At 49.3% G+C, this 26,489-nt stretch overlaps 1 protein-coding gene and 1 long non-coding RNA gene across 2 annotated transcripts; one reads left to right on the top strand and one right to left on the bottom strand.

Annotated features, from left to right (window-relative positions):
- Window positions 1-18,884: 18,884 nt before the first annotated feature.
- Window positions 18,885-22,833, bottom strand: LOC128097336 (uncharacterized). Its single transcript, XR_008213841.1, has 3 exons — window positions 22,561-22,833; window positions 20,377-21,753; window positions 18,885-19,177 (listed from the first exon to the last, which is right to left on the bottom strand). It is a non-coding gene; the product is annotated as an uncharacterized LOC128097336 (long non-coding RNA).
- A 1,597-nt stretch (window positions 22,834-24,430) lies between these two features.
- On the top strand, window positions 24,431-25,677 carry Foxl2 (forkhead box L2). The gene has a single exon (XM_052717758.1). It carries the CDS (start codon window positions 24,452-24,454, stop codon window positions 25,568-25,570), a length of 1,119 nt encoding a protein of 372 aa, XP_052573718.1. The 5' UTR covers window positions 24,431-24,451; the 3' UTR covers window positions 25,571-25,677.
- Window positions 25,678-26,489: the final 812 nt, after the last annotated feature.

Consider the following 26,489-nt stretch of genomic DNA (forward strand, 5'->3'; position numbering starts at 1 on the left):
CTTTCTCAGCAGGTCACCACAGCCAACTAGCTCCCCTTCTCTGCACCGCAGGGGTACACTCGGCAAAGGCCAGCAAGCCCATCCAGGCGGCTGGCAAGCTCTGATGAAGATCAAACGCATCAGCTCTTAGGAGAGCACTTTGAAAGTCCGAGGCTCCACAGAGGCCTGGGGGACTGTAGTCAGAAGTTCTGACGTTTTCCCAAACCAGCCCCCAAATCTCAGATGATCACGAACAGGTGTATGAGGAGGGGAGCTTACAAGGCCCCTGCTGCCCTGCTGGGAGCTGCCTCCTATCTCCTGGGGATCTCCCACGGCCCTGGCTCTGCAAAGGGATGGTAATTGGGTCCCTCTGGAAAACAGCAGAAGGGGCTTAGGGCAGCTGGAGGCGGCAGAAACCCTATCCCCTCCAGAGCCCTGACATTCTCACATCAGCCTGCGCCTGCAGCCTCCTAAGACCGCCTGGCCTCTCTGTCCTCCCTGTTCCCATGGCTCCCTACAACCTCCCCCCCCACACACACACACAGTGGCTGGCAGAGGCCAGTGGCTAGCAGAGGCCAGTGGTTGGAGATGCCATCTTCTCCCCAAGGTCCTGGTGGCAGCTGCCACATGGCACAGTGACCTCTTTAACTGAAGATCCAGCCTCACGCTCACCTCCTGGGGCAGGGGGACACTGTGCTCCCACCTGTGCTCCCGTCTGACCTCAGACAGTGAAGCCAGGTGTCCCGGTCACCAGGACCACAGGCTGCTTGTGATCAAGTGTGATTGCTGGCTTCACATCAAAGACAATGTGATTATTGCCAAGGCTCAGGCACCTGCTCCTCACCCAACACTTTCCAAGATCCCCCAGCAACTTCAGGAGACAGTGTTTTCATTCCTGCCTTTTAGATGGGGACGCTGAAGTGCAGAGAGGCCAAGGGACAGAGACAGAATCAGAATCCACTCTTGATCAACTGCTAGCGGGGGTGGGGGTGGGGGGTGGGGGGGCACCCTCATGTGCTAGAACTTACACATTTCTTTTGTTTTAATTTAAAAAAAAAAGCCGTTGGGCGCTGGTGGCGCATGCCTTTAATCCCAGCACTTGGGAGGCAGAGCCAGGTGGATCTCTGTGAGTTTGAGGCCAGCCTGGGCTACCAAGTGAGTTCCAGGAAAGGCACAAAGCTACACAGAGAAACCCTGTCTCAAAAAACCAAAAAAAAAAAAGCCTGCTTGAAAGCTCCATGTCAGAGAGAGACTCTGTCTCAAAAAAGAAATGGTGGAGGGCAGCATTTAACTCTGCCATGCTGTGAGCTGAGATGAGTGCATAGTCTTATGAAGTGTATCTCCCCATCGATGTGTGAAATGGGAACGCCACTGTTTTTGTAGACTACGAGTGGCTCAGCAGGTAAAAGCACTGGCTGCACAACCCTGCCGACTTCCAAAACCCACACAACGGTGGAAGAGAAGCAGCTCCACAGGGTACATGTGACAACACACAACAACGACAATAGTAAAGAAAACTAGGCAGTCCTGAGGAACAGCATTCGAGGTTTCTCTCTGGCCTTCGCACGCACGCACGCACGCACGCACGCACGCACGCACGCACGCACACCCAAAAACAGCCAAAGAAATACCTGAGTGAGACAAACAGCCTCAGGCCCTAGGGTCAGATCATTCCCATCGGGAATATGTATCATCCTTGATCACTAGCCATCTTTTCTCTCCTGACCGTTCACCTACTTATCATTTTAAATAAATGTATTCTGTGTACCTTCTTATCCCACCCAATTAGCTGCAGGGTAGCCATTACACCTCTACCCTTAACCCCATGTCAAGAACAATAAAAATGTTCATATCAGCTCTAGGGTAATATGCACCCAAAGACTGAACATAGCTCAGGTGTTCAACAGCAGGAAATAGATAAACTAGGTGCTTTGTAGCCCAACAATGGAGTACTATTCAACAATAAAAACAACTACTGATTGGTATACACATAGCACGTATTAATGATTATTCTTCAAAATCCAGCTGAAGGGAAGAAACCTTGCCAGAGGGAGTGGACCTGGTGAGAGACTGTTTATGTGATTTTCTATTGCAGAAAAAAACTAATCTGTGGGCAAATATCAAGAGTGATCCTCTCCAGGATGGTACAGAGACTTGTCTACAAAAACAGTGGCATTTCCATTTCACACATCGATGGGGAGATACACTTCATAAGAATATGCACTCATCTCAGCTCACAGAATGGCAGAATTAAGATGAATTCATTTGTGCCTAGAGAACCATTAGACAGATATTAACTCCAGTCACCAATATTCATGATGAACTATTTAGGAGTACAGTGCCTGAAGTTTACAATGGACTGTATCGTGAAAGGCAGAGGGACTGGCGTGCGAAGGTGAAGGTTCTCACTGTACAGGCCTGACAGCTTTAGTTTGGGGGACAGATTAACAGAAGGCTAGGCACAGAATACATCTATGATAAAGCGAACTTAGCAAAATGATGATTGGAGGTTTGATGTGTGCTTGACATGTGATGGATTGTGTTTGGAGATGTCCATGATGAACATCTGGAGCTATCACTGTTTAAGGCCTCCCTAAGTGCTGCATTCAGGGGAGTCAGGAAAGCCTGTGTTCAAATCCTGACAAGGCCGTTTCCTCCTCGTGTGATCTGGGATGAGATTTAAACTTGTGATTTAAGTCTTGGTATCTGAATGCATGGAAGGAAGTTGATAAACGACAGCTCTGTCCCGAGAGCTTGTGGGGATGAGAGACCAGCATACACAGAGGGCTTGCAAAAGTTCAACGTGACCTGAAACTGTAAAAGAAATAGTCTTCCATTAGAGACTCACAGAATGACTAAACTGATCTCTCAATGTCTCCCTTCCTTCCTCCCTCTCTTCCTTCCTTCCTCCTTTCCTCCCTTTCTCTCTCTGGGTGTGTGATGTATGTGTGTGTGTGTGTGTGTGTGTGTGTGTGTGCATGGACAGGTACATTTCCCTGTGCATGAATATAAGGAAGCCAGTGGTCAATGCCAGGTATTCTCCCCTATCTCTCTTTACTTTTTTTGAGACATCTTATTTCTCTCACTGACCCTGGAGCATGTTCAAATGGGCTGGCTGGCCAGCATGCCTCCCTGGGTTCCACACCCCAACCCCAGTGCTGGGGTTATGGACCCCAGTTCTTACACGAATGCTAGGGATCTGAACTCACATGATCATGTTTGTGCAGCAAGCGTTTTTACCCACTGAGACATCTCCTTAGTTAAAAAAAAAAAAAAAAAGATTTCTAATATTCGATAATACAATAGGATAACATTTCATGAAAGAATGTTTCAAAATACCTAATAAACAGGATTTTGGCTGTGTCCAATACAAATGAACGGTAAATGTCTAATGTGATAAATATGCCAGTTACCCAGACACAATTACCTTATATTCTTGTGTTGCAGTGCCATGGTGTCCCATAAATGTGCTAATTCCTATGTGTCAACCAAAACTAAAATACATTTGGAGAGCTTCGAACATAGCATGCACAGTGCCATGGATTCAATCTGAATCATCAAAGTAATTAATTTACTTACTTTTCTGAAAACCAGGATTGGGTCTAGAGAGTTGGTTCAGTGGTTAAGAGCACATACTGCTCTTACAAAGTTCTGGTTTCTTGTTTGCTTTTTGTTTGTCTGTTTTTGTTTTGTCTTTCAAGACAGGGTTTCTTTTCTCTGTGTGACAGCCCTGGCTGTCCTGGAACTGGTGCTGTAGACCAGGCTGGCCTCGAACTCAGAGATCTGCCTGCCTCTGCCTCCTGAGTGCTGGGATTAAAGGCGTGTGCCACCACCTTCCTGATTTCAGAGTTCTGTTTTCAACATCCAGGTGTGGCAGTTCACAGCCGCCTGTAACTCCAGCTCCAGGGAATCTGACACCCTCTTCTGGCCTCCACAGGCATTGCATGCAAATCCCAAACAACCCTCCCCCCACCCATCCATATATATATTTTCTAAGGATATCCTTAGAAAATAACTTGAGGATGTTGATGTAGCTCAGTGATAGAGCACTTCCCTAGTAATTGCAAGATCCTGGATCCAATAACTCAGGAATTTTAGAGACCTGCACCCTCTGTAGAAAAGAGAGGTTTGGAATTACGGCTCCCACCCCACCCCGCCCCCTCATCAGACCAGAGATGTAGCTCAGGAGCTGTGTCTTCCAAGTCCCCCAGGAGAAATCAAAGCACTAAGCAGCGGGAGGGGGTTTCAGAGTTGGACTTACAACATCCTGTGCACTGATCCAACACCAAAATATCAGCAAAGAAATGAAAAAGACACCTCACAAAACCAGAATAAAGCTCTGTGAGCCTAACCCTACAATCTGGGCAATGCAGCATTCTTTCAGGTAAAGAAATCACCAATGAGAGTCTAGAGAGATGGCTCAGTGGATAAGAGCACTTGCTGCTCTTCCAGAGGACCAGAGTTCGAGTCCCAGATCCCATATGGTGGTGCACAACTGTCTGTAACTCCAGTCCCAGGGGACCCAACACTCTCTTCTGACCTCTGTGGGCACCAGGCACACATGTGGTACACAGACATATATGAAGACAAAACACCCATACCCATAAATAAATAAAAGCCAGGAATTTCTTTAAAGAACCAAATAAAGCTTCTGGAAATTAAAAATCCATGGTCATCATGCTCACGTTGTCAGCACATAAACTGAAACTGAGATGACACAGAGATTTGCACAACCCATGCAGAAGGACAATACAAATCCTTGAGCACCCTAGACTTCTGTCTTTGAGGTGGGATTATAGTGACTATTTAGAAATCTCTTGTTCAGAGTCCCCATTTTATGCTTATACTAGCCTTATTAATTACTTTTAACAGTGAGATTAAAACATTGTACACAGATCACACACACACACACACCACACACAAGAGAAGTCAGTCATCAATGGATGTGGTGGCAAACACCTATGATCCCAGCACTTGGGAGGCTGTGGCAGGAGGATCACAAATTTAAGACCAGTCTGGACTATATAGAAAAAGCTTTGTTTCAAAAAAAATTCATATTAAAATTTTTGAAAGTAGGTAAATTTGTAGGTCAAGTGAAGCTGAAGAGCTGTGTAAACTAGGAAACGACTGTGGGAATTATCCAGAGGGTTGGGCAGCATGGTGCAACAATGGGAAGCGAGGAAGACAGTTAAGAGGGGAGACACTGGGGATGAAAAGATCCAGTGAATCTGGAGTAAGAAAACATGAGAGAGACCATCGTAAAAGATCCAGTCATCGTGAGCTTTCAGTAGCAATGAGAAAGATGAATCTTCATAAGGACGAAGCATTTCAACCTGCAAGCAAATTAAATGCAAACAACCTCATGCCTGGACGCATCATAGCAAACATTAAAAAAAAACAAAACAAAGAACCCTAAAAGCGTTAGAGAAGAAACATGTCTCCTACAAAGGAATGATTAGACTTCTTGACAGCAACCACAGATGCCAGATGCCAGAAAATAATGCAGCACTGTGCATCTTCTACATGCCGAGGAGAAATAACTCTTCTTCCTGTGTTCTGTGTTCAGCAGCTATACTCCCATTTGAGCTGTCAGTCCAAAGGTTGTAACTCACAGACCCTAGTGGACGCACACACGCCGCGAGGAGACGAGATTGGACTGAGAAGAGAGGAGGGGAGGTGCAAAGAGCACGCAGTCACCCGGCTAGCTCGGGGAAGCGGTAACTGTGAAAACTTCGCACGGGTAGTAGTTACACGGGCTTAGCACATACGTGCTGGACACACACTCATTGTTCGGTCACTTTGGACTGTACGTGCCTCCTCTGAGACACAGTGCTCCATGTGTTTGGGGCATGCAGCTCAGAAGCTCTTCTGCTTACTATGGCTGTCACATCATATTGACGTCTTCATTTCTGGAATATTTCACTATTTCTGGTCTAATGAGAATATCCCTTCCTAGTTTAAGCACAATTCCACACTATCTTTTCTCGTTTTTTACCATCTTTCGTTGGTAAGGGAGGAGAATCCTAGTTCTGCATACTGTTTAGAAACTCCACGGAATAGTATTTTATTCACCTGGGAAAGTGTGTTTGCATTCCTTTGACGGTGCTTCGGGGATAATGAGTGCTGGTGAGAAGACTCAGCAGGCAAAAGTGACCGCCACCAAGCCTGACTGCAGTGTGAACTGGATGCCCAGGACCTACCTACTTGGTGGAAGGAAAGAACCAACTCCCAAAAGTTGCCCTCTGACCTCCACACATGTGCACATGAACATGCGCATACACCATACACACAGACACAGTACCCACACACACATACACGTGCACACATATACACATGCACACGCATGCACATGAGCACACAAAACAAATGTTATCTTTTCAGAAAGAACCATTCTTGTCTGCCAGATCCTAAGAGGGGACACTGGCGTGGTGACTGTGGTTGAAGGTTAAGGGTCTGGCAACACAAAGCCTGGGAAGCTACCCAGGATGATTTCCACTGTAACACATTGCTCCAGGCAGTCACAAGCCCACTGAGATTCAAGGAAGGGGACAGAGACCCCACCTCAAAGAGAAGAGAACACAGAATTTGGAAGCCACAGCTTCACCTATGGCTGACATTAGGTACACTTCACAGTGGGAGAGGAGGTATAAAACCTATAATTGATGCAGACACATTGTGTTCTGATTGCCTTCCATATTCTGTCTATCTCGATGTCACAGAGAAGAGATGTGTACTCAAACTGCTGTAAATGTCCACAGTCCGACAGCTTATGAGTGGCCACATTCAGATCAAGGGTAACGAGGCTGGAAGATGTGTGACACGTTGCTGTTGTTTGGAAACCCGTTCTCTTTGTAACGCTGGCTGGCCTTAAACTCAGGTTCCTCATGCATCAGCCTCTGGTGTGCTGGGGTTATGGGTTTGTGCCATCATACCAGGTAAGGCTACCCTTTCACTCTGCTATCAGACAAAAATAACTGACTTTAGTCACATTCACTGAAGCAGCCTTTGAGGAGCACAAGTTTAGAGCCAGCCATCAAGAGAGGGAGGTGGTATTCAGGAGTGAGGAGCAGGCTTCCTGTGTAAACAGGAGGTGCATGGGAAGCAGTACTGTGGTGCTGGGACAATGGGCAGTGAGCAGGCAGGGCTTCCAGTCTCCGGTGGGTGATGAGGACTGTAAGAGACTGGGCAGGAACAGCTGGGGCCCAGTTCTCTGCTGCCTGGCCCTGGAGAGGAACTGGCCTGCTCCTGGCTTTCCCAGGAGGAAGTTCCCCACTGCTTCTCGGGAAGCCCTTCCCATCCCAGGCCTCCCTGTGCCTCAGCTTTCTTCTTCAGGAGCCTGTTGTCTTTGGGGCTAATCTGGGAGGCAGGCCTCTTGTGAAGTCCCCGTGGTCTGGGGGTGGGGGGGTGGGCACGGCAGGGCAGGCCCAGATGCCAATGCAGGAGGCAGCCCCTGATGAATGTTCACTAAAGAAACACACACACACACACACACACACACACACACACACACACACACACACACACACCCTGAGGCAGAGAGAGAGAGAACATGCAAAAAAGACCTAACTGTAATCCCAGTCCAATTGTGAATAGCTTTGTGATCAAGGCAAGACGCTTACCTTTCCAGAGTCACAATTTCCTCATTTGCAAAGTCAGAAAAATCGTGTCTATCTGAAAAGCCTTGCTTGAAGATAAAACAAAAGCAGCAGGCACCCAGCATCGTCTGAATGGTAACATGAGTACAAAGTACATAAGAACCTGAACTCTGAACCACATCTAATAAGTGTTCTGGGAAGGTAGTTTTCCTGAGACCCAAGGGAGGAGGTATATGCTCATGTGCATAACTGTCTGTGCATTCTTAGTGCATGCATGGGCACTCAAGGGTGCAGCACACAACTGCAAACATGTTGCAGGACACAAAACACCCTCAACATGTTTCTGGGTTGATACGTACTTTTGTGATCACCGATGCTGAGAATGCTACATCACATAGACACTTAGTGCATAGTGGAGGAAGCATGTTCAGGATCATTTCAGGAGGTCATTCCAGTTTCAGAATTGGAAATTCTGTCCTGATCTCAAGCCAAAGGTTGTGGGAGAACATGTGTTTTAATGTGTACGGGTGTTTCGCCTGAACGTTTGCCTGTGTACCACCACATACGTGCCTAGCACCTTTAGAGTCCAGAAGAGGACGGACAAAGGAACCCTTGAAACTAGAGTTGAAGACAGTTGTAAGCCACCAAGTAGGTGCTGTGGTCCTCCAGAGAAGCAGCCAGTGCTCTCAACCACGGAGCCATCTCTCCAGTCATAACCCTCCCCTCTTTCAAACAGGGTCGCGCTGTGTACTTCTGGCTGACCCGCTACTCTCTTATGTGGACCAGACTGGCCTCAGATTCACAAAGATCCAACTGCCTCTGCTCCAAGTGCTGAGATTAAAGGAGTATGCCACCATGGCTGGCTCACGGAATAATTTCTTATGCAACCGGAATCAGCAACTCAAACAAAAAAAAATTTTTTTAATTTTAAAGTGCTGTGGGATGTTCTGTATGGCAAATGTGTTGCTAATTAGTCAATAAATAAAACACTGATTGGCCGTTGGCTAGGCAGGAAGTGTAGGCGGGGCAAGGAGGAGAATAAAGCTGGGAAGTGGAAGGCTGAGTCAGAGAGACACTGCCAGCTGCCACGATGAGAAACAGCATGTGAAGATACCGGTAAGCCACGAGCCACGTGGCAAGGTATAGATTAATAGAAATGGGTTAATTTAAGCTGTAAGAACAGTTAGCAAGAAGCCTGCCACGGCCATACAGTTTGTAAGCAAAATAAGCCTCTGTGTTTACTTGGTTGGGTTTGAAAGGCTGTGGGACTGGCAGGTGAGAGAGATTTGTCCTGACTGTGGGCCAGGCAGGAAAACTCTACCAACAAATGGCGTCCAACGTGGTGGCAAGAGTTTCCACCTAAAACCTGAGAAAAGATTCTAAAACGGAGCTAAAAACAGTTCCTAATTGTCTCTCTCAAATGAGCGGCAGCTGCCAGTTTGAGCTACTTGTGGGTTCCTAGTATGCGTGCTCGACCTGCGGTATGGTGGGAATGAGGCCTCTGCAAGTGGCACATTAAGCTACATGGTGGATTTAGCCTTTGCTAGTGCAAAACAAAAAAGGGTTTCTGGGCTACTTGCTGCTTGGATAAAAGCATAGACCCACGATAGCTCCCAGAGCTGGCGGTAAACCACTGCCATGTTGGGAAGCTGAGGTGGGCGGAGCCAGCAGCCACAGCTGCTGCAGTTTAAAGCAAGAGATTCACAATAAGACAGATTCAGATGTAATAGTTTGCAATGTGTGTAAAAGATACGTAGGCTTGAAAGAGACAAAAAAGATGATATATAGAGTTATAGAAACAAATACATAGTTTTAAAAATAAAGTCTTTAAAGAGACAGTAAAGGTAGTATAAAAAATAAGCCACGTAAAAATGGATATTACACAGAGAATCTGCATTGTGTTGTCTTTGGGACTTTTAACTGCAGAAAAACATTTGATTGTAAAAGCTGTTGAGTTATGCCAAAATGTATATTTTAAAGGTACCTTGACTTCAAAATTTGGATATAAGGATATGTTACTTTGGAAAGGAGACTCTGCTTTTGTTTCCACAGAAAGCCAGAGGCTATGGATTTGTTCCAGATTAAGACACATCAGGTTTGACCAGCCAAGACCCCCTGAAAGGTCTCCGATGACACCATGGCCCAGATGATCCAACATCCAGAACGGTTTGAAGGCATCTGGCTCAGACGATACAGCCTCATGGACTATTCCATAATCCTAAAATTTTCTTTGTTTCCCCATAAGATACAGCGCCCCCCTCCAGCAGGAAGTAGTAAGAGAAGCTACGCCCAAATTTCCAAATTATATGTAATTTTACTTTGTTAAGGTTAAAACCTTCCTTTTTGAAAAAAAAAAGGGGGAAGTGCTGTGGGATGTTCTGTATGGCAAATGTGTTGCTAATTAGTCAATAAATAAAACACTGATTGGCCGTTGGCTAGGCAGGAAGTGTAGGCGGGGCAAGGAGGAGAATAAAGCTGGGAAGTGGAAGGCTGAGTCAGAGAGACACTGCCAGCTGCCACGATGAGAAACAGCATGTGAAGATACCGGTAAGCCACGAGCCACGTGGCAAGGTATAGATTAATAGAAATGGGTTAATTTAAGCTGTAAGAACAGTTAGCAAGAAGCCTGCCACGGCCATACAGTTTGTAAGCAAAATAAGCCTCTGTGTTTACTTGGTTGGGTTTGAAAGGCTGTGGGACTGGCAGGTGAGAGAGATTTGTCCTGACTGTGGGCCAGGCAGGAAAACTCTACCAACAAAAAAGACCAAATATTCTAACAAAATACTGTCCAAGGACAGGCTAATTTGATGCTTACATGGTGAGGACTGACAATAAGAAAACAGTCTAAAATTATCTCTGTGGTGTGTGTAGGGTTGCTTTGCCTGCATGGATATCTGTGCCTGTTGCCTGCAGAGACCTGAAGAGGACATCAGCTCCCCTGGAACTGGAGTTAGACTGTTGTGAGTCACTGTGAGGGTGCTGGAAGTCCAACCCTGTCCGATGGAAGAGCAACAAGTGCTCTTAACCACTGAGCCATCCCTCCAGCCCTGGGAAAACATCCATGAAGTCTTTATTTTCCATAGTTAATTCGTGGTATTTCTTTAAGAGCGGAAAACTCCCCTTGTACAGTAAAAACACTACTTCATAATTCACTAGTCTCCAATCTGAATTCATGGATTCCAGCAAGCATACCTGTGTGCTCAGAATTGAGGCAACCTGTGGACTCTCCCCACATGCTTCAGTCAAGCTCTGTCAAAAACACCTGAATTATGCATTTGATTTTTTAACTCCTTGGTTTTGTTTTGTTTTGTTTTGTCTTGTCTTTTTGGTTTTTTTTAATCCTTGCCTGTCAGAAAGCTTTTGGTGTTGCCCATTCTTTCCTAGGCCTGGGGGTCTGTTATGGTGACCCACAGTTGAAGAAGCAGGGTCTTAAAGCCCAGTTCCATAACAAATTACAACCAGGCAGTCCCATCTGTCCTTAATGACTGTGCACACGCCTCCATGGGGACTTCAGCTGGTCCTTAAAATTGTCCCTGCCTGGGCAAGAGCTGCCCTGGGCCTTCCTGGCCTGTAGGCCTACCTGCACTCCTGTGCTGCATCCTGGGTGTCTAAAGTGAGGAAGCTCACACTCCGGGAGCCCTACTGCTGACCAAGAGAGATGTCCGCATGCATCACTGCACCAGCAGGATTGGCACATGGGGAGGTGGTGCCCTCCTCCTCAGTCCTCCACCCAAGAGCCTGGCACCCTGTCTCAGAGCGCCCTCCCCATTTCCATTCTGCTGCTCCTTCCTGTGAACACCACTGTTTCCATGAGGACACTAATGAGAGCCACAAACACTGTGCCAGATTCCCTCCATTTCTACCTCTCACCTACCTGTCAATGAGACTGGTTAGGACCACAGAGATGACTCTGTGCTTAAGAGCACTGACTTCTCTTTCAGAGAACCCAGGTTCAATTCCCAGCATCCACATGGTAGCTCACAACTGTCTGTTATTCCGGACCCAGGGGATCTGAAGCCCTCTTCTGGGCTCTTTAGGAACCAAGCATATACCCTGTACACAGATACGCATTCAGGCAAAACACACATACACATAAAAAATAAATAACTTATTTTTTTTTAATGGGACTGGTTCATACTAAAGAGTCAATGACCAGTTGAATATCTAATCCCTTCCCAGATTAACATTCTCTGTCAGATATTGTACAAGCACTTAAAAATATAAGTAGCTGGGTGGTGGTGGCTCATGCCTTTAATCCCAGCACTCCGGAGGCAGAGGCAGGCAGATCTCTGTGAGTTCGAGGCCAGCCTGGCCTACAGAGCTAGTTCCAAGACAGCCAGGGCTATACAAAAAAACTTCATTTCTAAAAAGCAAAAATCAAACAAACAAACAAAGAATATAAGGATGGGACTGGAGAGATGGCTCGCCCCCTGAGAGCACTGGGTGTTCTTGCAGAGGATTCTGGTTTGGTTCCTAGTATCCTAAAGGTGGCTCACAACCATTTATAGGCACACGGGAGCTACACATACATACACACATGCAGGCAAAACTCATGCATATAAATGAATCTTATAAAAAAATAAAAGAATATAAAGGTGAGTAAGAGGCCAGTGTGGCAGGAGTCTTATTGAATACCTAGGGTCCCAAAGGTTTAGCTGCATCCAGCGTGGGATATCTGAGGGGAAAAAAAAAAATCTACGTACACTATGCTGTTAACTTTATTCCTCTAAGACAAAATTCTATCAATACAGCTACAGCTCCGTCAGGAATAACTCTTAGATATACCAAGCTCTATATCCATCTTATTTCTCTGGGATGAAATCATGTCTCCATAGCTTCAGTTCTGTCCAGTTCCCTAGGTCATAGTCCTGCTAATGATTAAACTCTTATTTTCGTCCTCTGTATCCTCTTTCTCCATCTCTGCTACTCCTAGCACTCAGAAAACTCTACCCGAGATCTGCTTACCCTCTATGCCATTCTGTCCTTCTACAGAAGAATGCCTTTTTTTTTAATATATTTTTTTAAGATTTATTTATTTATTATGTATACAGTATTCTGCCTGCATGTGTCCGTGCAGGCCAGAAGAGGGCACCAGATCTCATTACAGGAAGCTGTGAGCCACCATGTGGTTGCTGGGAATTGAACTCAGGACCTCTGGAAGAGCAGTCAGTGCTCTTAACCATTGAGCCATCTCTCCAGCCCCTTGTGCCTGCCTTTTCTTTCCCTGGGCGCGTGTGGTTCTCTGCCTCCTCAGGAATGTTCCTCCACCCTACCTTCCACCTTGATATGTAAAAACCTCTGCTCAGGCGAGGTTTTTACATATCGCCTTAAGGGCGAGGAGATGGTCTGAGCTTCATTTACACAAGAAGTAAAGCTATGTGTCTCCAGCCTTCTTGTCTCCTAGGCTCAGCGAGGGAGTTAGTAACCTAGAAGTTCAGCGACTCTGAAAATATTTGGGCATGCAAGAATTTCATAGTAGAAGACAGCTGAAATGTTAAAGGCTGGATAACACCAAATATGCATAATAAATGGCTTGCCTCTTGACAGACCCTTGGCCCGCAAGAGAGTCTGTAATCCCAGCTACTGTAAAATGAGGCAGGCAGGTCACTAGAGTGCAAAAGTTTCAGGACAGTATGGGCAACACAGCAAGAAAAGGTGGAAATGGGGATGCTGAGATGGGAGAGAGCTAGCCATCCTTGTCCTTTGGGAGTCCGCAGTCTAGTGGAAGGAGACAGACAAATTAACAAGTATATGGTACTGTAGAATAGCAACTGCTCAGAGAAGGTGCCTAGGAGCCCAAAGAGGGCTTAGCCTACTGCCATTCAAGAATGGGCCAATGAGGCCCAAGAGGTGCTGTGAGACTGAGCATGGGTGGGAAGCTGGATAGCCAGATGGAGCAGCAGGGGAAGGGGCTTGCCAGGCAGGCAAACCTGGCAACCTGTATGATCCCTGGAACCCACATAAGAGTGGAAGGAGAAAACCAACTCCATAAGGTTATCATCTGACCTCCACACATGCTCAGTGGTGCATGTGCCCACACACATCATGCATATACACATGCTAAAAATACTTTTTTTTCTTGGTTTTTCGAGAGAGGGTTTGTAGCTTTGGTGCCTGTCCAGGATCTCACTCTGTAGACCAGGCTGACCTTGAACTCACAGAGATCCTCCTGGATCTGCCTCCCAAGTGCTGGGATTAAAGGCGTGCACCACCACCGCCCAGCTAAAAATACTTTTTAAAAAATGAGCTTGTGGGAAGATCCTGAGATCAATTCAACTCTGTCATGTCCATGGAATGCAACCAGAAGAATGCACCCCTATTTCAAGGTGACAAGAGGGATGTAGACAAGAAGGATATATAAATGCAGAACACCTAGAATGTGGATATCCTGAGACAGCCAAGAGGCCGTACCCACTCATCCTCCTGACACATGGACACTTTGTTAAACCATGCCGAACAAGTTGGTAGCATAGGCACGATTAGACTTTTGCTTACACCTCCCAGAGCACACAGTACCTACTTTGGCACCTGCCAGGGTGTGGTTGATAGTCTCCCTGGACTTGGACACTAGCACCTGCAAGACATTGGGGGTGACTAAAGCCCCACTGCGTTCTCCCCTTGAGTCCTGACCCATACCTGTGAGGCCATCTCAGATTGCCCAATCTCAGGTGCCCCTTTTTTTTTTTCATCTTCCTGCCTACAGTACTAGACTGTGAGCTTGGGGAGCTGCAGGTGGTGGGGCCCTCTCACCTGGAGATCTGCTGGGCCAATATCCCATATCCTCCCACAGGCAAAACGGCCAGGCAGCACATGTCAGGAAAAAAAAAAACCAAACAGTACTGTGATGAGAAGTTGGCGTGGTTGGCAGTCATTTTTTTCTTTCCCTTTCTTCTCGGGTGGAAAACTGTGCCGAACCTTTTAGAACCCGTGACATCAGTGATTTCCCAAGTGACTACTTGGAATCTCATTGTCATTGTTATAAACAAGAAAAATCCCCCATTTGCCTGCCTATCATCCACAGCCCCAAATAGTAGTTATTGTTTTTCTTTTTCTTCTTTTTCTTTTCTTTTCTTTTTTTCTTAAGTTTCTCTCTGTGAAACAGTTTAGTTAATTCCTGGAGAATGATAGAATTAAATTACCACTGTTTTTGCAATCCCTAATGAATAATGTCTCTAGGCAGTGATCATCAGTGATTGTTAAAATATAAAAGAAAAGCAGTTCAGACACTAGGGCTGTCTGCCATCCCTGCCCCCGTGGAACTGCACACTATGAGGAAGTATTCTTAATCTCTAGATTAATCTGAGTGAGCCTCTGACCCTGCTATAATAGCCTTCCATCACTATGCACTCAGGTATTCCAGTGAATACCATAAACAAACCATCTTTAAAGGAGGCAGGGTTTATTTGGCTCCTGGTTTTGAGGGTTTCCATCCGCAGTCTTTAGCCCTGTTGCTGCGAGACTGTGGTAGCCCTGCATCATGGCAGGGACTTATGGTACAGAAGGTTTCAACCTCTAGACAGCAGAAATAGAAAAGGACCAGGTCTGACATCCCCTTCACAGGCACACTCCTTGTATTATTTACTTATTTTCTGTTGCTGTGATAAAATGCCATGACTAAAAGCAATTTAAGGAAGAAAGAGTTTATTTTGGCTTTCAGCTCATGGCTCCAGAGGGATAGAATCCATAGCAGCAAGATCAGAAAGCATCTACACACAGGAAGGAGAGGAGAGGGAGGGAGGGAGGGAGAGAGGGAGGGAGACAGAGAAGGGGGGAAGGAGGAAGTAAAAGAAGAGAGGGAGAGGCCAGGCGGTGGTGGTGCACGCCTTTAATCCCAGCACTCGGGAGGTAGAGCCAGGCGGATCTCTGTGAGTTTGAGGCCAGCCTGGGCTACCAAGTGAGTTCCAGGAGAGGCGCAAAGCTACACAGAGAAACCCTGTCTCGAAAAAAAAAAAAAAAAAAAAAAAAAAAAAAAAAAAAAAGAAGAAGAAGAGAGGGAGAGAGAGGGAAGGAGGAGAGAGGGAGGGAGAGGGAGAGAGAGGGAGAGGAAGGGAGGGAGAGGGAGAGATAGAGAGAGAGAGCAGGAAGTGTGGCAAGACTATAAACCATCTAAAGCCTAGCCCCCAGATGAGGTACTTCCTCCAGCAAGGCTCTCCTAAAGGTTCCATAACCTCCTGAAAAGGGGGAGTTATTTGAACCAAGTGTTTAAATACATGAGCTTATGGAAGACATATCTCAGGCAACCCCTACCCTTCCCCACCACGACCTAGCTTTCCTCCATTAAGGCTGTGCCTACTAAAAGTTCTACCATCACCCAGTAGGACTACAGGCTGGGCCTCTAACCCAAACTATAGCATCTACCAATGTACAGGAACTACAAAGGTCAGAGGAGATGCCATGGGATACAACCAGCAAGAGCCAGTTGTGCCGAACTATAGAGCAACTGGCTACTACCTTTAGCAGATACATTATAAGAAGAAAGAGGGGCTATAGCAATGGTTCACTTGATGAAATGCTTAATATCCAAGCATGAGGACCTTAGTTTGACTGCCAGAATCTATATTTTAAAAGCTGGGCACAGTGGGACATGCTTGTAATCCCAATGGAGGGAGGCAGAGACAAGTGGATCTCTAGGACTCACTGACTGGCCAGCCTAGACTAATTGGTATGTCCCAGGTCCTGGTGAGAGACCATGTCTCTAAACACAAGGTAGATAGTTCCTGAAGACCACCACCCAAGGCTGACCTCCAGCCTACACACACACACACACACACACACACACACACACACACACACACACACACAGAGTTGCTAAAAAAAAAAAAAAGGAAGAGATGAGTATTTTCAATAGCTAAAACAAGACAAGTTTGAACTCACTGACTCAAACAAATCAACTATAAAATTGCCCGACTGAATGGAGCAAATATGAATATTGAATGGGCATGCTTTATACCAAAATACTCAGCTTTTGCACTCTCAGCTTTTAGGTGCAATCGTGGTGTGATAACTATGTTTTCTTAAGTGCTTATATTTTAGGGCTATTACTTGAAATTCTTGCAAATGAAGCGATGGATGTATCTGTGGCTGGATCCAAGTAGTCTCCTGCAAAGTGACAGAGCATGGTGGTACACAACCAGAATCCCAGCATTCCAGAGGCTGAGACAGGAGGGTCAAGAGTTTAAGGCCAGTCTGCACTGTGTAATGAGTCCCAGGCCAGCTGCTACATAGGGAGACCCCGGAGAAACAGAGAGAAACACAGGCAGAACATAACCATGCTAATAAGAATCATTATTTGTACTAGGCTTTCTTTTGGTCCCAAATCATGACACAGAGACTTCTTATTAGTTATGAATGATTGGCTTTAGCTTATGCTCGTTTGGAGCTAACTTTTTTTCTTTAACTTAAACCAACCTGTTTCTCTTCATCTACATTTTGCCTCAGGGCTTTTTACCTTTTCTTTCTGTATGTCCTAATCCGCGTCGGTTGGCTAGAAGCTGCCTGGCTGGCTGGCCCCAGGTGTCCCCTTCTCTTTCTTCCCCTTCTCTCCTCTTTTCTTCCCCCTATTCTCTCCTGAACCTAGATTTCTCCTCCTATGTACTCTCTCTGCCTGCCAGCCCCACCTATCCCTCTCCTGCCTAGTTATTGGCTGCTCAGCTTTTTATTAGACCAATCAGGTGCCTTAGGCAGGCAAGGTGAAACAGCAACACATCTTTACATAATTAAACAAATGCAGCATAAACAAATGTAACACATCTTTACAAAGTTAAATATTCCACAACAATTATTGATGCTATTGGTATATTCATAATATATTTATATTATGAATAGTAATTGCTGAGATCTTTCTGTGCTTTCTCCATGCCAGACTCTATTCTAAATATTTACATACAGTACCTCAATTTGTCTACTTAGGAACCCCACTGGATGCTGGCATCACCTTTTGCATTTGAGAGAACCAAGTCACAGAGAGGCTGAGTAACCATTCCAAAGCCACGCAGCAAATACATCACAGAGCCAGGATGTCACTGATATTGCTGAAACCCAAGCTCACACCTTCACCCACTGCTCCATCTTGCCTTGCTGGCTCAGGCAAGATGGAGGCTCCACTCACAGCAGCTGAGACTGCTTGCTGGTAACTGGACAGCTTACAGATGCCTGTCCCCTTTGACCCAGCACTCCCACCCCTGGCACACTGCAGCCCATGCACAGTAGCAGCCATGCATAAGAAAGCCCAAAGCAGGGCTGTGGGTAACAGTAAAGACTAGGAAATGATCCAATGCCTCTCAACAGGAACATGGATAAATAAACCACAGAGTGTTCGTACAATGGAATGGTGCCACACAGGGGTAATGAACAGCGCTTGTCTTTGTGTATTGACCAGGAACTTTTTCACAAACATATGGTTGAATAAAAAAAGCAAGCACGTGTCTTTTAGAGCAACCGGATGCCAGTTATATAAAGCTACAAAATCCCAGAACTTAATGTATCGCCTAGGAGTACATACACGTGTCACACACATGGCATGACAGGTACAGGGATATTAAACATCAAATTTACCATGATGTTCACTCCAGGAGAGAAACACATGGAAAGGAACCAGAGAAAGATGCAGGTGAGTCTTGCACTAATCTGTAAGATTCCTATCTTGAAAAGGAATGATGTAGTGGGTTGTGGGGGCCCACATCTGCCATCCCACCACTTGGGAGGTAGAGGCGGAAGAATCACATGTTTGAGATCAGCCTGGGCTACCTGGTGAGCCCCACTCTGTTCCCTAAAGCATGCCCTGAAATGGGGGAGAAACAGGAATCTAATTCGTTGTTGGTGGGAGCCCATACTGGTTCTTCCTAGGAAGACTGCTTTGCATCGTCTATCAAACTTACAAATGGACATGCCATTTGACCCCAACTGCTAGAAACTTTGCTTTCAAATATATGGATATGTCTACAAAGTTAAGTACAAAGATCATACACTAAAGTATTGCTTTCGATAACGAAGGCTTGGAAACAACCTAGACACCACTCTATCCATTAAATTTTCTTTTGCTGTGTTAAAATATCTGAGAGAAAAGGCTGGAAAGACAGCTTAGCAAGTAAGAGAACTGAATGTTCTTACAGGGCACCCAAGTTTAGTCCCAGCACCCACACGGGGCAGTTCACAGCTGCCTGTAACTCCAGCTCCAGGGAATCTAACACCCTCTTCTGGAATCCTCAGGTATCCTCACACACTTGGCATACACCATACACACACACACACACACACACACACACAAAGAGAGGGGCCACACGTACATGCAAGAATAAACAATAAAAACAATTCTTAAAAGAACTTTTTTTGTGTGTCTGACAAAAGACGCTTTGGGTTCACAGGCCATGGAGGTGGGAGGGCAGGACAGTAAAAGCTTGAGGCAGATGGTCACATTGTATCCACAGTCAGGAAGCTATGAGCTAAACGCTGCTGCTCCTCCGCTCATTTTCTTCTTACTCACTCCAGGGCTCCAGTCCCTGGGATGGAAACTCCTGCACAGACTTGCTCGCAGGTGTGTTTCCTAGGTGATTCCAAATCCAATCACGGTGACAGTGAAGACAAACCAGCTCAGCTGCTCCGTTCTATAAAGAAAATGCATGAAGATGGGGTGTCATGATGCAGATTTGAAATCCGAGAGGTGAGCCTCTAAAGGAGGAGTATCTCAAGTTCCAAGGCAGCCTGAGCTAAGAGAGATACCACAGGGGGATGAGGGGGGACTGATAAAGAAGGATTTCTAAGGTGCTGAATGTGGCATACTAGTTGCTACCATATACAGAAAGTGGCAGTATGCAGGAGAAAATGGGTGTTCATGTTTGTATATGCATAAAATATTTGATAAAACCAGGGTTCTGGCTGCCTGTGAGATGGGTAACTTGGGAACAGATTTTGTACTGCAAGCCTTCTGAATTTTATTTTGGCTCAGGTGAATATACTGCTATTCACAAACTGATAAAAATGTAAAACTCTGAAGCAAGACAAGGTCCCTTAATTAATTTCCCAGGCCGATATCACTGAGAATTAAGAGGAGCTCTTGTCATCTGCTCCACTGTAGTGACTCCCAGCCTGTCGGTGGTATGTACAGGTAACAGAACCTGGCATGCCCAGTGTGGTGGCACACACCTTTAGTCCCAACGCTCAACAGGCAGAGGCAGGCAGATCTCAGCCAAGGCCAGCCTGGTCTATAAAGAGAATTACAGGCCTGCCAGGACTATGCAGTGAGACCCTGTCTTAAGACAAAAAGCTAGGCATCGGTACCCCAATTCTGTCTGCACCAGGTACCTCTGTGGGCTAACAGAGACCCTGCATGTTTCTGGACTTCAGTTTCCATCATCCATACAACAGTACCTTTTCTGTTCAGACCTGTTACTGATCCTTCACTCCACCGAGCAAAATGCCAAAGCCAAAAAGTACCGGGAACAGGGCACACCAGGATCTTCAATTATCCACTCCCAAAGACCCTAAATTCAGACTATTACCTCCCCCAACAAAAGCCTGCTTGTACCACCACAGCAGTCTGCCAGTAATTATGCCCAATCACAAACCCAGAGCCCAGCAAGGCCTCAATTAGTCCACAAAGGGGCCTAAGGAAGGGTGTAAAGCCCACATATGACCTCTGCAGAGTCCTGATACCAAGTGATCCTGAGCAGAAGGCTGTTGGCTGTCTGCCCCCCCACCACTCTCAAGACCCTCTCCAGAAACCCACTTTCTGTTCTCTCACTGTCCGCAAATTCTCCCCAGCTCCCCACTTTCCAGGTCAAGGTGCACCATCTTCAAGCCTTACCATCTTCAAGCCTTCGCCTCGTTCTAGAACACGTGACCATCCCTGGACAAACGCTGGAGAGACATGCTCAGGCCAGGCCTAGAGAGGGCATCTTCTTTGTGGTATCCAGAAACAAAGGGGCCCCTGGCCTATTCTGCAAATGTCCTGAAAACACCATTAAGTTTCCAAACCCACGATCTGGCAGGTTTTCACGAAGTGGAATCCCCCTCGCACCGACTAGGAAGCCATGAGATGGGAGGGCTTGCTGAGAATGTAAGGAAGGGCTTGGTGTCCAAAAGCCGATTTAATACATTTCTACCAAAAAGTGCAGAATCTGAACTAGTATGTGCATCAGGTGAGTTTGGGGGGAGTAGTGCGGCAGAGAGGATTTGGAGTTGATGGAGAGAGGTGGACAGGGGTCAGTGTGAGTGTATCGGAGTTATGTAGATGCCTCAGATGTGGGTGTGAGGCTGGAGGTCGGTTGTTACGTGTGGAGTTGGATAGGGAGGGGAAAGCCCCACCGAAGCCCTCTTTCCAATGAGCTGCAGAGGCAGCTTGTGTCTAAGAGAGCTTCAGCCTCCTGGGTTCTTCTCTCCTGGCGCAGGAACGGGAAGCCGGGACTGTTCGGACTGATAAGAAAGGGGACCCGAGGAGCTGGCCGGGTGGCTGTGCGTCCGACCTGAATGGTGCTGGGAAAACGCAGCCTGCCTCGCACGACCGGCCGCAGTACTTCTGCGGCAGCTGCCGGAAGCCCAGCCCGGGAGAGAAACGTCTTCATCGGGGACCAGCGACTTGCTCACGCCTGCAGTCTAGATGTCGGAGCGCCAAGCCGACTTGCTGAGAAGCTGCTGCGTCCGCGGCTTCCTAGCACGGCGTTTGCAGGCATTTCTCTAGCGGCACAAGGAGCTGGATGGAGGTGTTGAAGGCTCCTATAAACCTCGGCCAGAGAAACATGGAGCTCCGGCTGGCTAAAGACCATGGCCGCTGGAGGTGGGCGCAGGCCGGAGGTCACTAAGTGGACGTCCAGCTTTGTCAGAATTAACCGGCGAAACGCGGTGGCCCACACAACCTCTGCAAACAGGCCTAGAGGAACAGAATTCCACTCTTGCCAGGACGTAGGGCCCTATCCAGCCTGCCTAAGGGGGTGGGATAGGAGTGGGAAGTAAATCAAAGTTCCCCCCCAACAGCTTCTGGGCGCTCCTGCTGCATCCACATCCCGCTGAACTGCGGTGCAAACAAGCTCCTTCTCCCGAGTCTCCTCCAACCCTTATAGCTCTGGCGGCTTACCGCCGGCCAGACGCGGCCCGGGAGGTGATCCCCACGGCGCCTGAAGTTCTGTTTCCCAGCCTTGTACACGCACGAGGTACCCTTTCTCCACCTGGGATTAGGGTGCTGATCCTGCAAAAGACAGCAAGAAATTAATTCCCAGGGATGAGTGACTCCTATTTCCACTCAAAAGCTCCCATAGAGACTGTCCTACACCCCCAACACACACACACACACACACACACACACACACACACACACACACACACACAGGGGCTCCTTAAAGACTGAAAAGGGAGCCGACAGAGGAATTTGGGGAAGTGATGACATACACAACAATGCTGTCACACCTGGCTGCTGAGGAGCTGAGCAGCGGAAATGGAGTCGTTTGGGAGGTGGGGGGAGAAGGACCCAGGGTCAGCTTGGGTGGTCAAAAAAAAAAAGAAAGGGGAAAAAAAGAAAAGAAAAGAATTAAAAGAAAAAAGGGAGTAGAGCGACCCCCACCAGAATGAGACCATAGCCAGATGTTTTGCCCCTGCCCAGACCAACCAAACTCATCACTCCTACCCATAGCTGGGCATGCCTGACGTTGAGGAAGAAGACAAGCACCTGTAGGCCTGCTCAGAAAACAGTCAGATTTTGAAGAAGTGCTGTTTGTCCCACATGTGCTCAGGGCAGCGACAGATAGCCTAGAAAAACACCCAAGCCATTTGGGAATATTTAAGGGCTGGAAGTAGGTATCTCCCAGGGAAATTAAGAGGATTCCAGCTCCCACTCACCCTGGTGGTTAGACCAGGTTTGCCCTGTTGACCTCTCTGGAGTCATCTTCAAGATACTGGATTCCAGACACACACACACACACACACACACACACACACACACACACACACACACACACACGCACTGTCCTTTCCCTTCATCTCAAAGTGGGGAGCATACAATGTAGATAGGTGGTCTTCGGATTCTGGAGCCACAGGCCACTGCGGGCTCTCGGGGTTCTGGAGAACTTTTGCAGATCAAACAGCGTGAGAGAAAGAAGTAAAAACAAGCACTGAGCTAGCCACCTAGACATGCCAATCACTGATACACCTTCAGGGCGTGCTTGCAGACTATCACTCTTCACAAAGTGTACGCGCCGCACCCAGGAGCCTGGAGATTTGAAACACTAGCTTCTCTCACACTTGAAGACTGCGGACTTGCGTTAAGGCTGAGTTAAAAGGCACACCTGATTTTGTGCTGGCGCATATTTCCTCTGATTCGTCTTCTGTTCTTGCGGGTGTAACTAGATATCCACCAGACTTCTGTTATCATCTCAAAACCTTTCGAGAAAGAAGATCAGAACCACTGTCCATCATGACAGAGATGCGAGCAAGCGTTTCCCCGGCCTGCTGCTTTTCTTTTGAGTCAGTAACAGAATGACCGACGCTGGGAGGGGAGGAGGTAGGTAAAGATTGTGGGGGTGGGAAAGGAAAAAGAAGAGGCTATATCCACGAACCGTGTTTAATCAGATGCTCGATCCACACACCTCACTAATGAGCAAATACAACTCCCAGACCTTGTACATGAGCATACCTGTGTTTCTGAACAGCACATTTTTCACTTGCGCAGTATTCCACTTATATCACAAATCGTCCCCCATGGGACACCTGTGCACACAACAGTCCTCAAAGTCCCTCAGGGACATCCTCGGCGGTATCCAAGCCGGAGTACAGGGCACACGACTTGGTCTTTAAAACACACACCCAATTCGTGGGATTGCAAGGCGAATTCCGAGGAGAAACCTGGTCCCTACATCCACCCCGCAGCACAGAGAAGCGAAGTGTCAATGCAAGCAGTACTCCCGGGTGCCTCTTCCTAGCGATCCTTTCCCCGGTCCCAATCTGGCCCAGAGAGCTTGAGGGACAAAGCAGGCCGAAGCTTCTGCTTTCCGTGACACGAGCTCTGGGCTGGTTTACCTCCAGCTGCCGAGAAGTTCTGCCACTCCACCCCGGGCCGGCCCCCTCGCCATCTCGCCCCTCCCTAAGCCTCAAGCTAGAAGTCTAGCCGCAGCACAGCCCCAAGCAGAAGCAAAGGAGTCGTTTTCTGTCACCTGAAAGCTGCCAGGAGGCTTGGATCACCCTTCCTCGCTGGAGACTGCTCCCGGGACACTGGCTGGGTGCAGCTAGCCCCCATCCGGGCCTTCTGCGAAGCAAGCACCGGCAGATTTCAAGGACTCGTGAGAACGTGAGCCCGGGGCTGTCGGCGGGCCCCCTAGACTCCCGAGGCCGGGGGCAGGCCGGTCCAAGCTGTGCCGGCCGTTTAAAAAAAGAGACTTAGAGATGAACTCGCCCGTGCGCTGCTGGCTGCCCCGCTATAGGGGCGAAGGCCCCTGACGCAAGCGGAACTCGGCGGAGCCCATACGAATCAGAACGGAGCAAGGCTCCTGGCGCACTAGGGACTCCAGGAGGCAGCTGCGCCAGAGACGCGGGTCGCGCCTCGGGAAACCGGGCGGTGGGGGGAGGGGAAAGCTCAACCAAGAAAACCCACCGAGGCGGGGACTGGCCTGGGCGGGGAGGGGCGGCGGGGCCGGAGCCCCTCGCTGTTGGGCAGACTCCCGATGGCCAGAGGCTGACTTCCACTCCCGCCGACCGCTCCCCGGGGGGGAAAGAGAAGAGAGCGAGAGCGGCGCGAGGCCTCCGGCCCCCGCAGCCTGCAGAAGTTGGAGGCTCGGCCGCAAGCGCACGCTCCTGCGTCCGCCTGCAAGGCGAGCCTGTGCCCGGAGAGCACAGCCCCGGGGCGGCCGGGCCAAGGAGCTCCGGATTTTTTTTTTTTTTTTTTTTTTTTTTTTGTCATGATGGCCAGCTACCCCGAGCCGGAGGACTCCGCGGGGGCCCTGCTGACCCCGGAGAGCGGGCGGACAGTCAAAGAGCCCGAGGCGCCTCCGACGAGTCCCGGCAAGGGCGGCGGGACAGCACCGGAGAAGCCGGACCCCGCGCAGAAGCCCCCGTACTCGTACGTGGCGCTCATCGCCATGGCGATCCGCGAGAGCGCCGAGAAGAGGCTCACCCTGTCGGGCATCTACCAGTACATCATCGCCAAGTTCCCGTTCTACGAGAAGAACAAGAAGGGTTGGCAGAATAGCATCCGCCACAACCTCAGCCTCAACGAGTGCTTCATCAAGGTGCCGCGCGAGGGCGGCGGCGAGCGCAAGGGCAACTACTGGACGCTCGACCCGGCCTGCGAGGACATGTTCGAGAAGGGCAACTACCGACGCCGCCGCCGCATGAAGCGGCCCTTCCGGCCGCCGCCCGCTCACTTCCAGCCGGGCAAGGGGCTCTTCGGGTCCGGAGGAGCGGCGGGTGGCTGCGGCGTGGCGGGCGCGGGGGCCGACGGCTACGGCTACCTGGCGCCGCCCAAGTACCTGCAGTCGGGGTTCCTCAACAACTCCTGGCCCCTGCCGCAGCCGCCCTCGCCCATGCCCTACGCCTCCTGCCAGATGGCGGCGGCCGCGGCAGCAGCTGCGGCGGCCGCGGCAGCCGCCGGTCCCGGCAGCCCCGGTGCAGCCGCGGTGGTCAAGGGGCTGGCGGGCCCCGCCGCCTCCTACGGGCCGTACTCGCGCGTGCAGAGCATGGCGCTGCCGCCGGGCGTCGTGAACTCCTACAACGGCCTGGGAGGCCCTCCCGCCGCGCCCCCGCCGCCGCCGCACCCCCACCCGCACCCTCACGCACATCATCTGCACGCGGCCGCCGCACCCCCGCCAGCTCCGCCACACCACGGGGCTGCCGCGCCGCCCCCGGGTCAGCTCAGCCCAGCCAGCCCGGCCACCGCCGCGCCCCCGGCACCCGCGCCCACGAGCGCGCCCGGCCTGCAGTTCGCCTGCGCCCGGCAACCCGAGCTCGCCATGATGCATTGCTCTTACTGGGACCACGACAGCAAGACGGGCGCGCTGCACTCGCGCCTGGATCTCTGAGAGCCACCGTGTGCGGGCGCGGCCCCCGGGGTGCAGGAGCGGAGCTCGGGTCGCAGCCGCAGGGTCGCAGCCTCAGCAGCCGGCCGGGACAGCGCACACTCTGGGACAGCCTCTTGAGCCAGAGCCCTCGAGCCTTCTGCGCCTCCTCGTTCGGCCCGGCTCCTGCGGCTCCGCTTTGTCGCCTCCGCTGCTCCTCCGGTGCTCTTCCCCACCGCGGCCTCTGCCTTCGCGCGCTCCGGGCCGGCGGCCGCCCCCCTCCGCGCTTTCCGCAGGCCTCTTCTCCTCCCGGCGTCCCAGAGTCACCGCAGGGAGTGTGTCCCCGGCCGAGGTGCGGCCGAAGTGTCCGGCGGCGCTGACTTCTTGACCTTCTCTTGCAGGTCGGTGGACTCACGCTTGACTTTCTCCCCCCACACCCTGACTGCCGAGCTGTCTGCGGCTAGAAGCGCTGGGCTGCTGGGGTCGCGGGACCCACGCTGCCGGAGGAAGGGAAGAACATGTCTGGTCGCTGCGCGATCCCGCCTGGAACTGATCAGAAGCCGCTCGCAAAGGGGCCCACTGGGCGGGGCGGGGGTTGAGCCCCAGGCTGGAGCAGGGACAGCCTCGTTCCGCGGCCTGTAATCGGGTTCACATCCCCGCGCCAAGCGAGGCCGCCGTGCCTCCGCTCTTCAGCGCACGGCTTCGAGCACCTCCAGGCCAGGGTGGCTGGCTAACGTCTTGCTAAAAAGATCGGTGAGGTTTTTAAAGATATTAAAAAATACTTTTCAAGGGGAAAAAAAAAGAGAGAGAGAAAAAAAACTTTCATCGGGAAAAACGGTGAAGTGTTAAGGCCTTCGAGTTTGCTGAAACCAAACAACAAAATCAAAAGCTTTTCTTTCTTCATCGTCCCTGCTGGGAGATTTGTGTAGAATTCCCGTAGTGA

Source organism: Peromyscus californicus, unplaced genomic scaffold (assembly GCF_007827085.1).
Source record: "Peromyscus californicus insignis strain IS unplaced genomic scaffold, ASM782708v3 Scaffold_11__1_contigs__length_118956290, whole genome shotgun sequence".
Classification (NCBI taxonomy): Eukaryota; Metazoa; Chordata; class Mammalia; order Rodentia; family Cricetidae; genus Peromyscus; species Peromyscus californicus.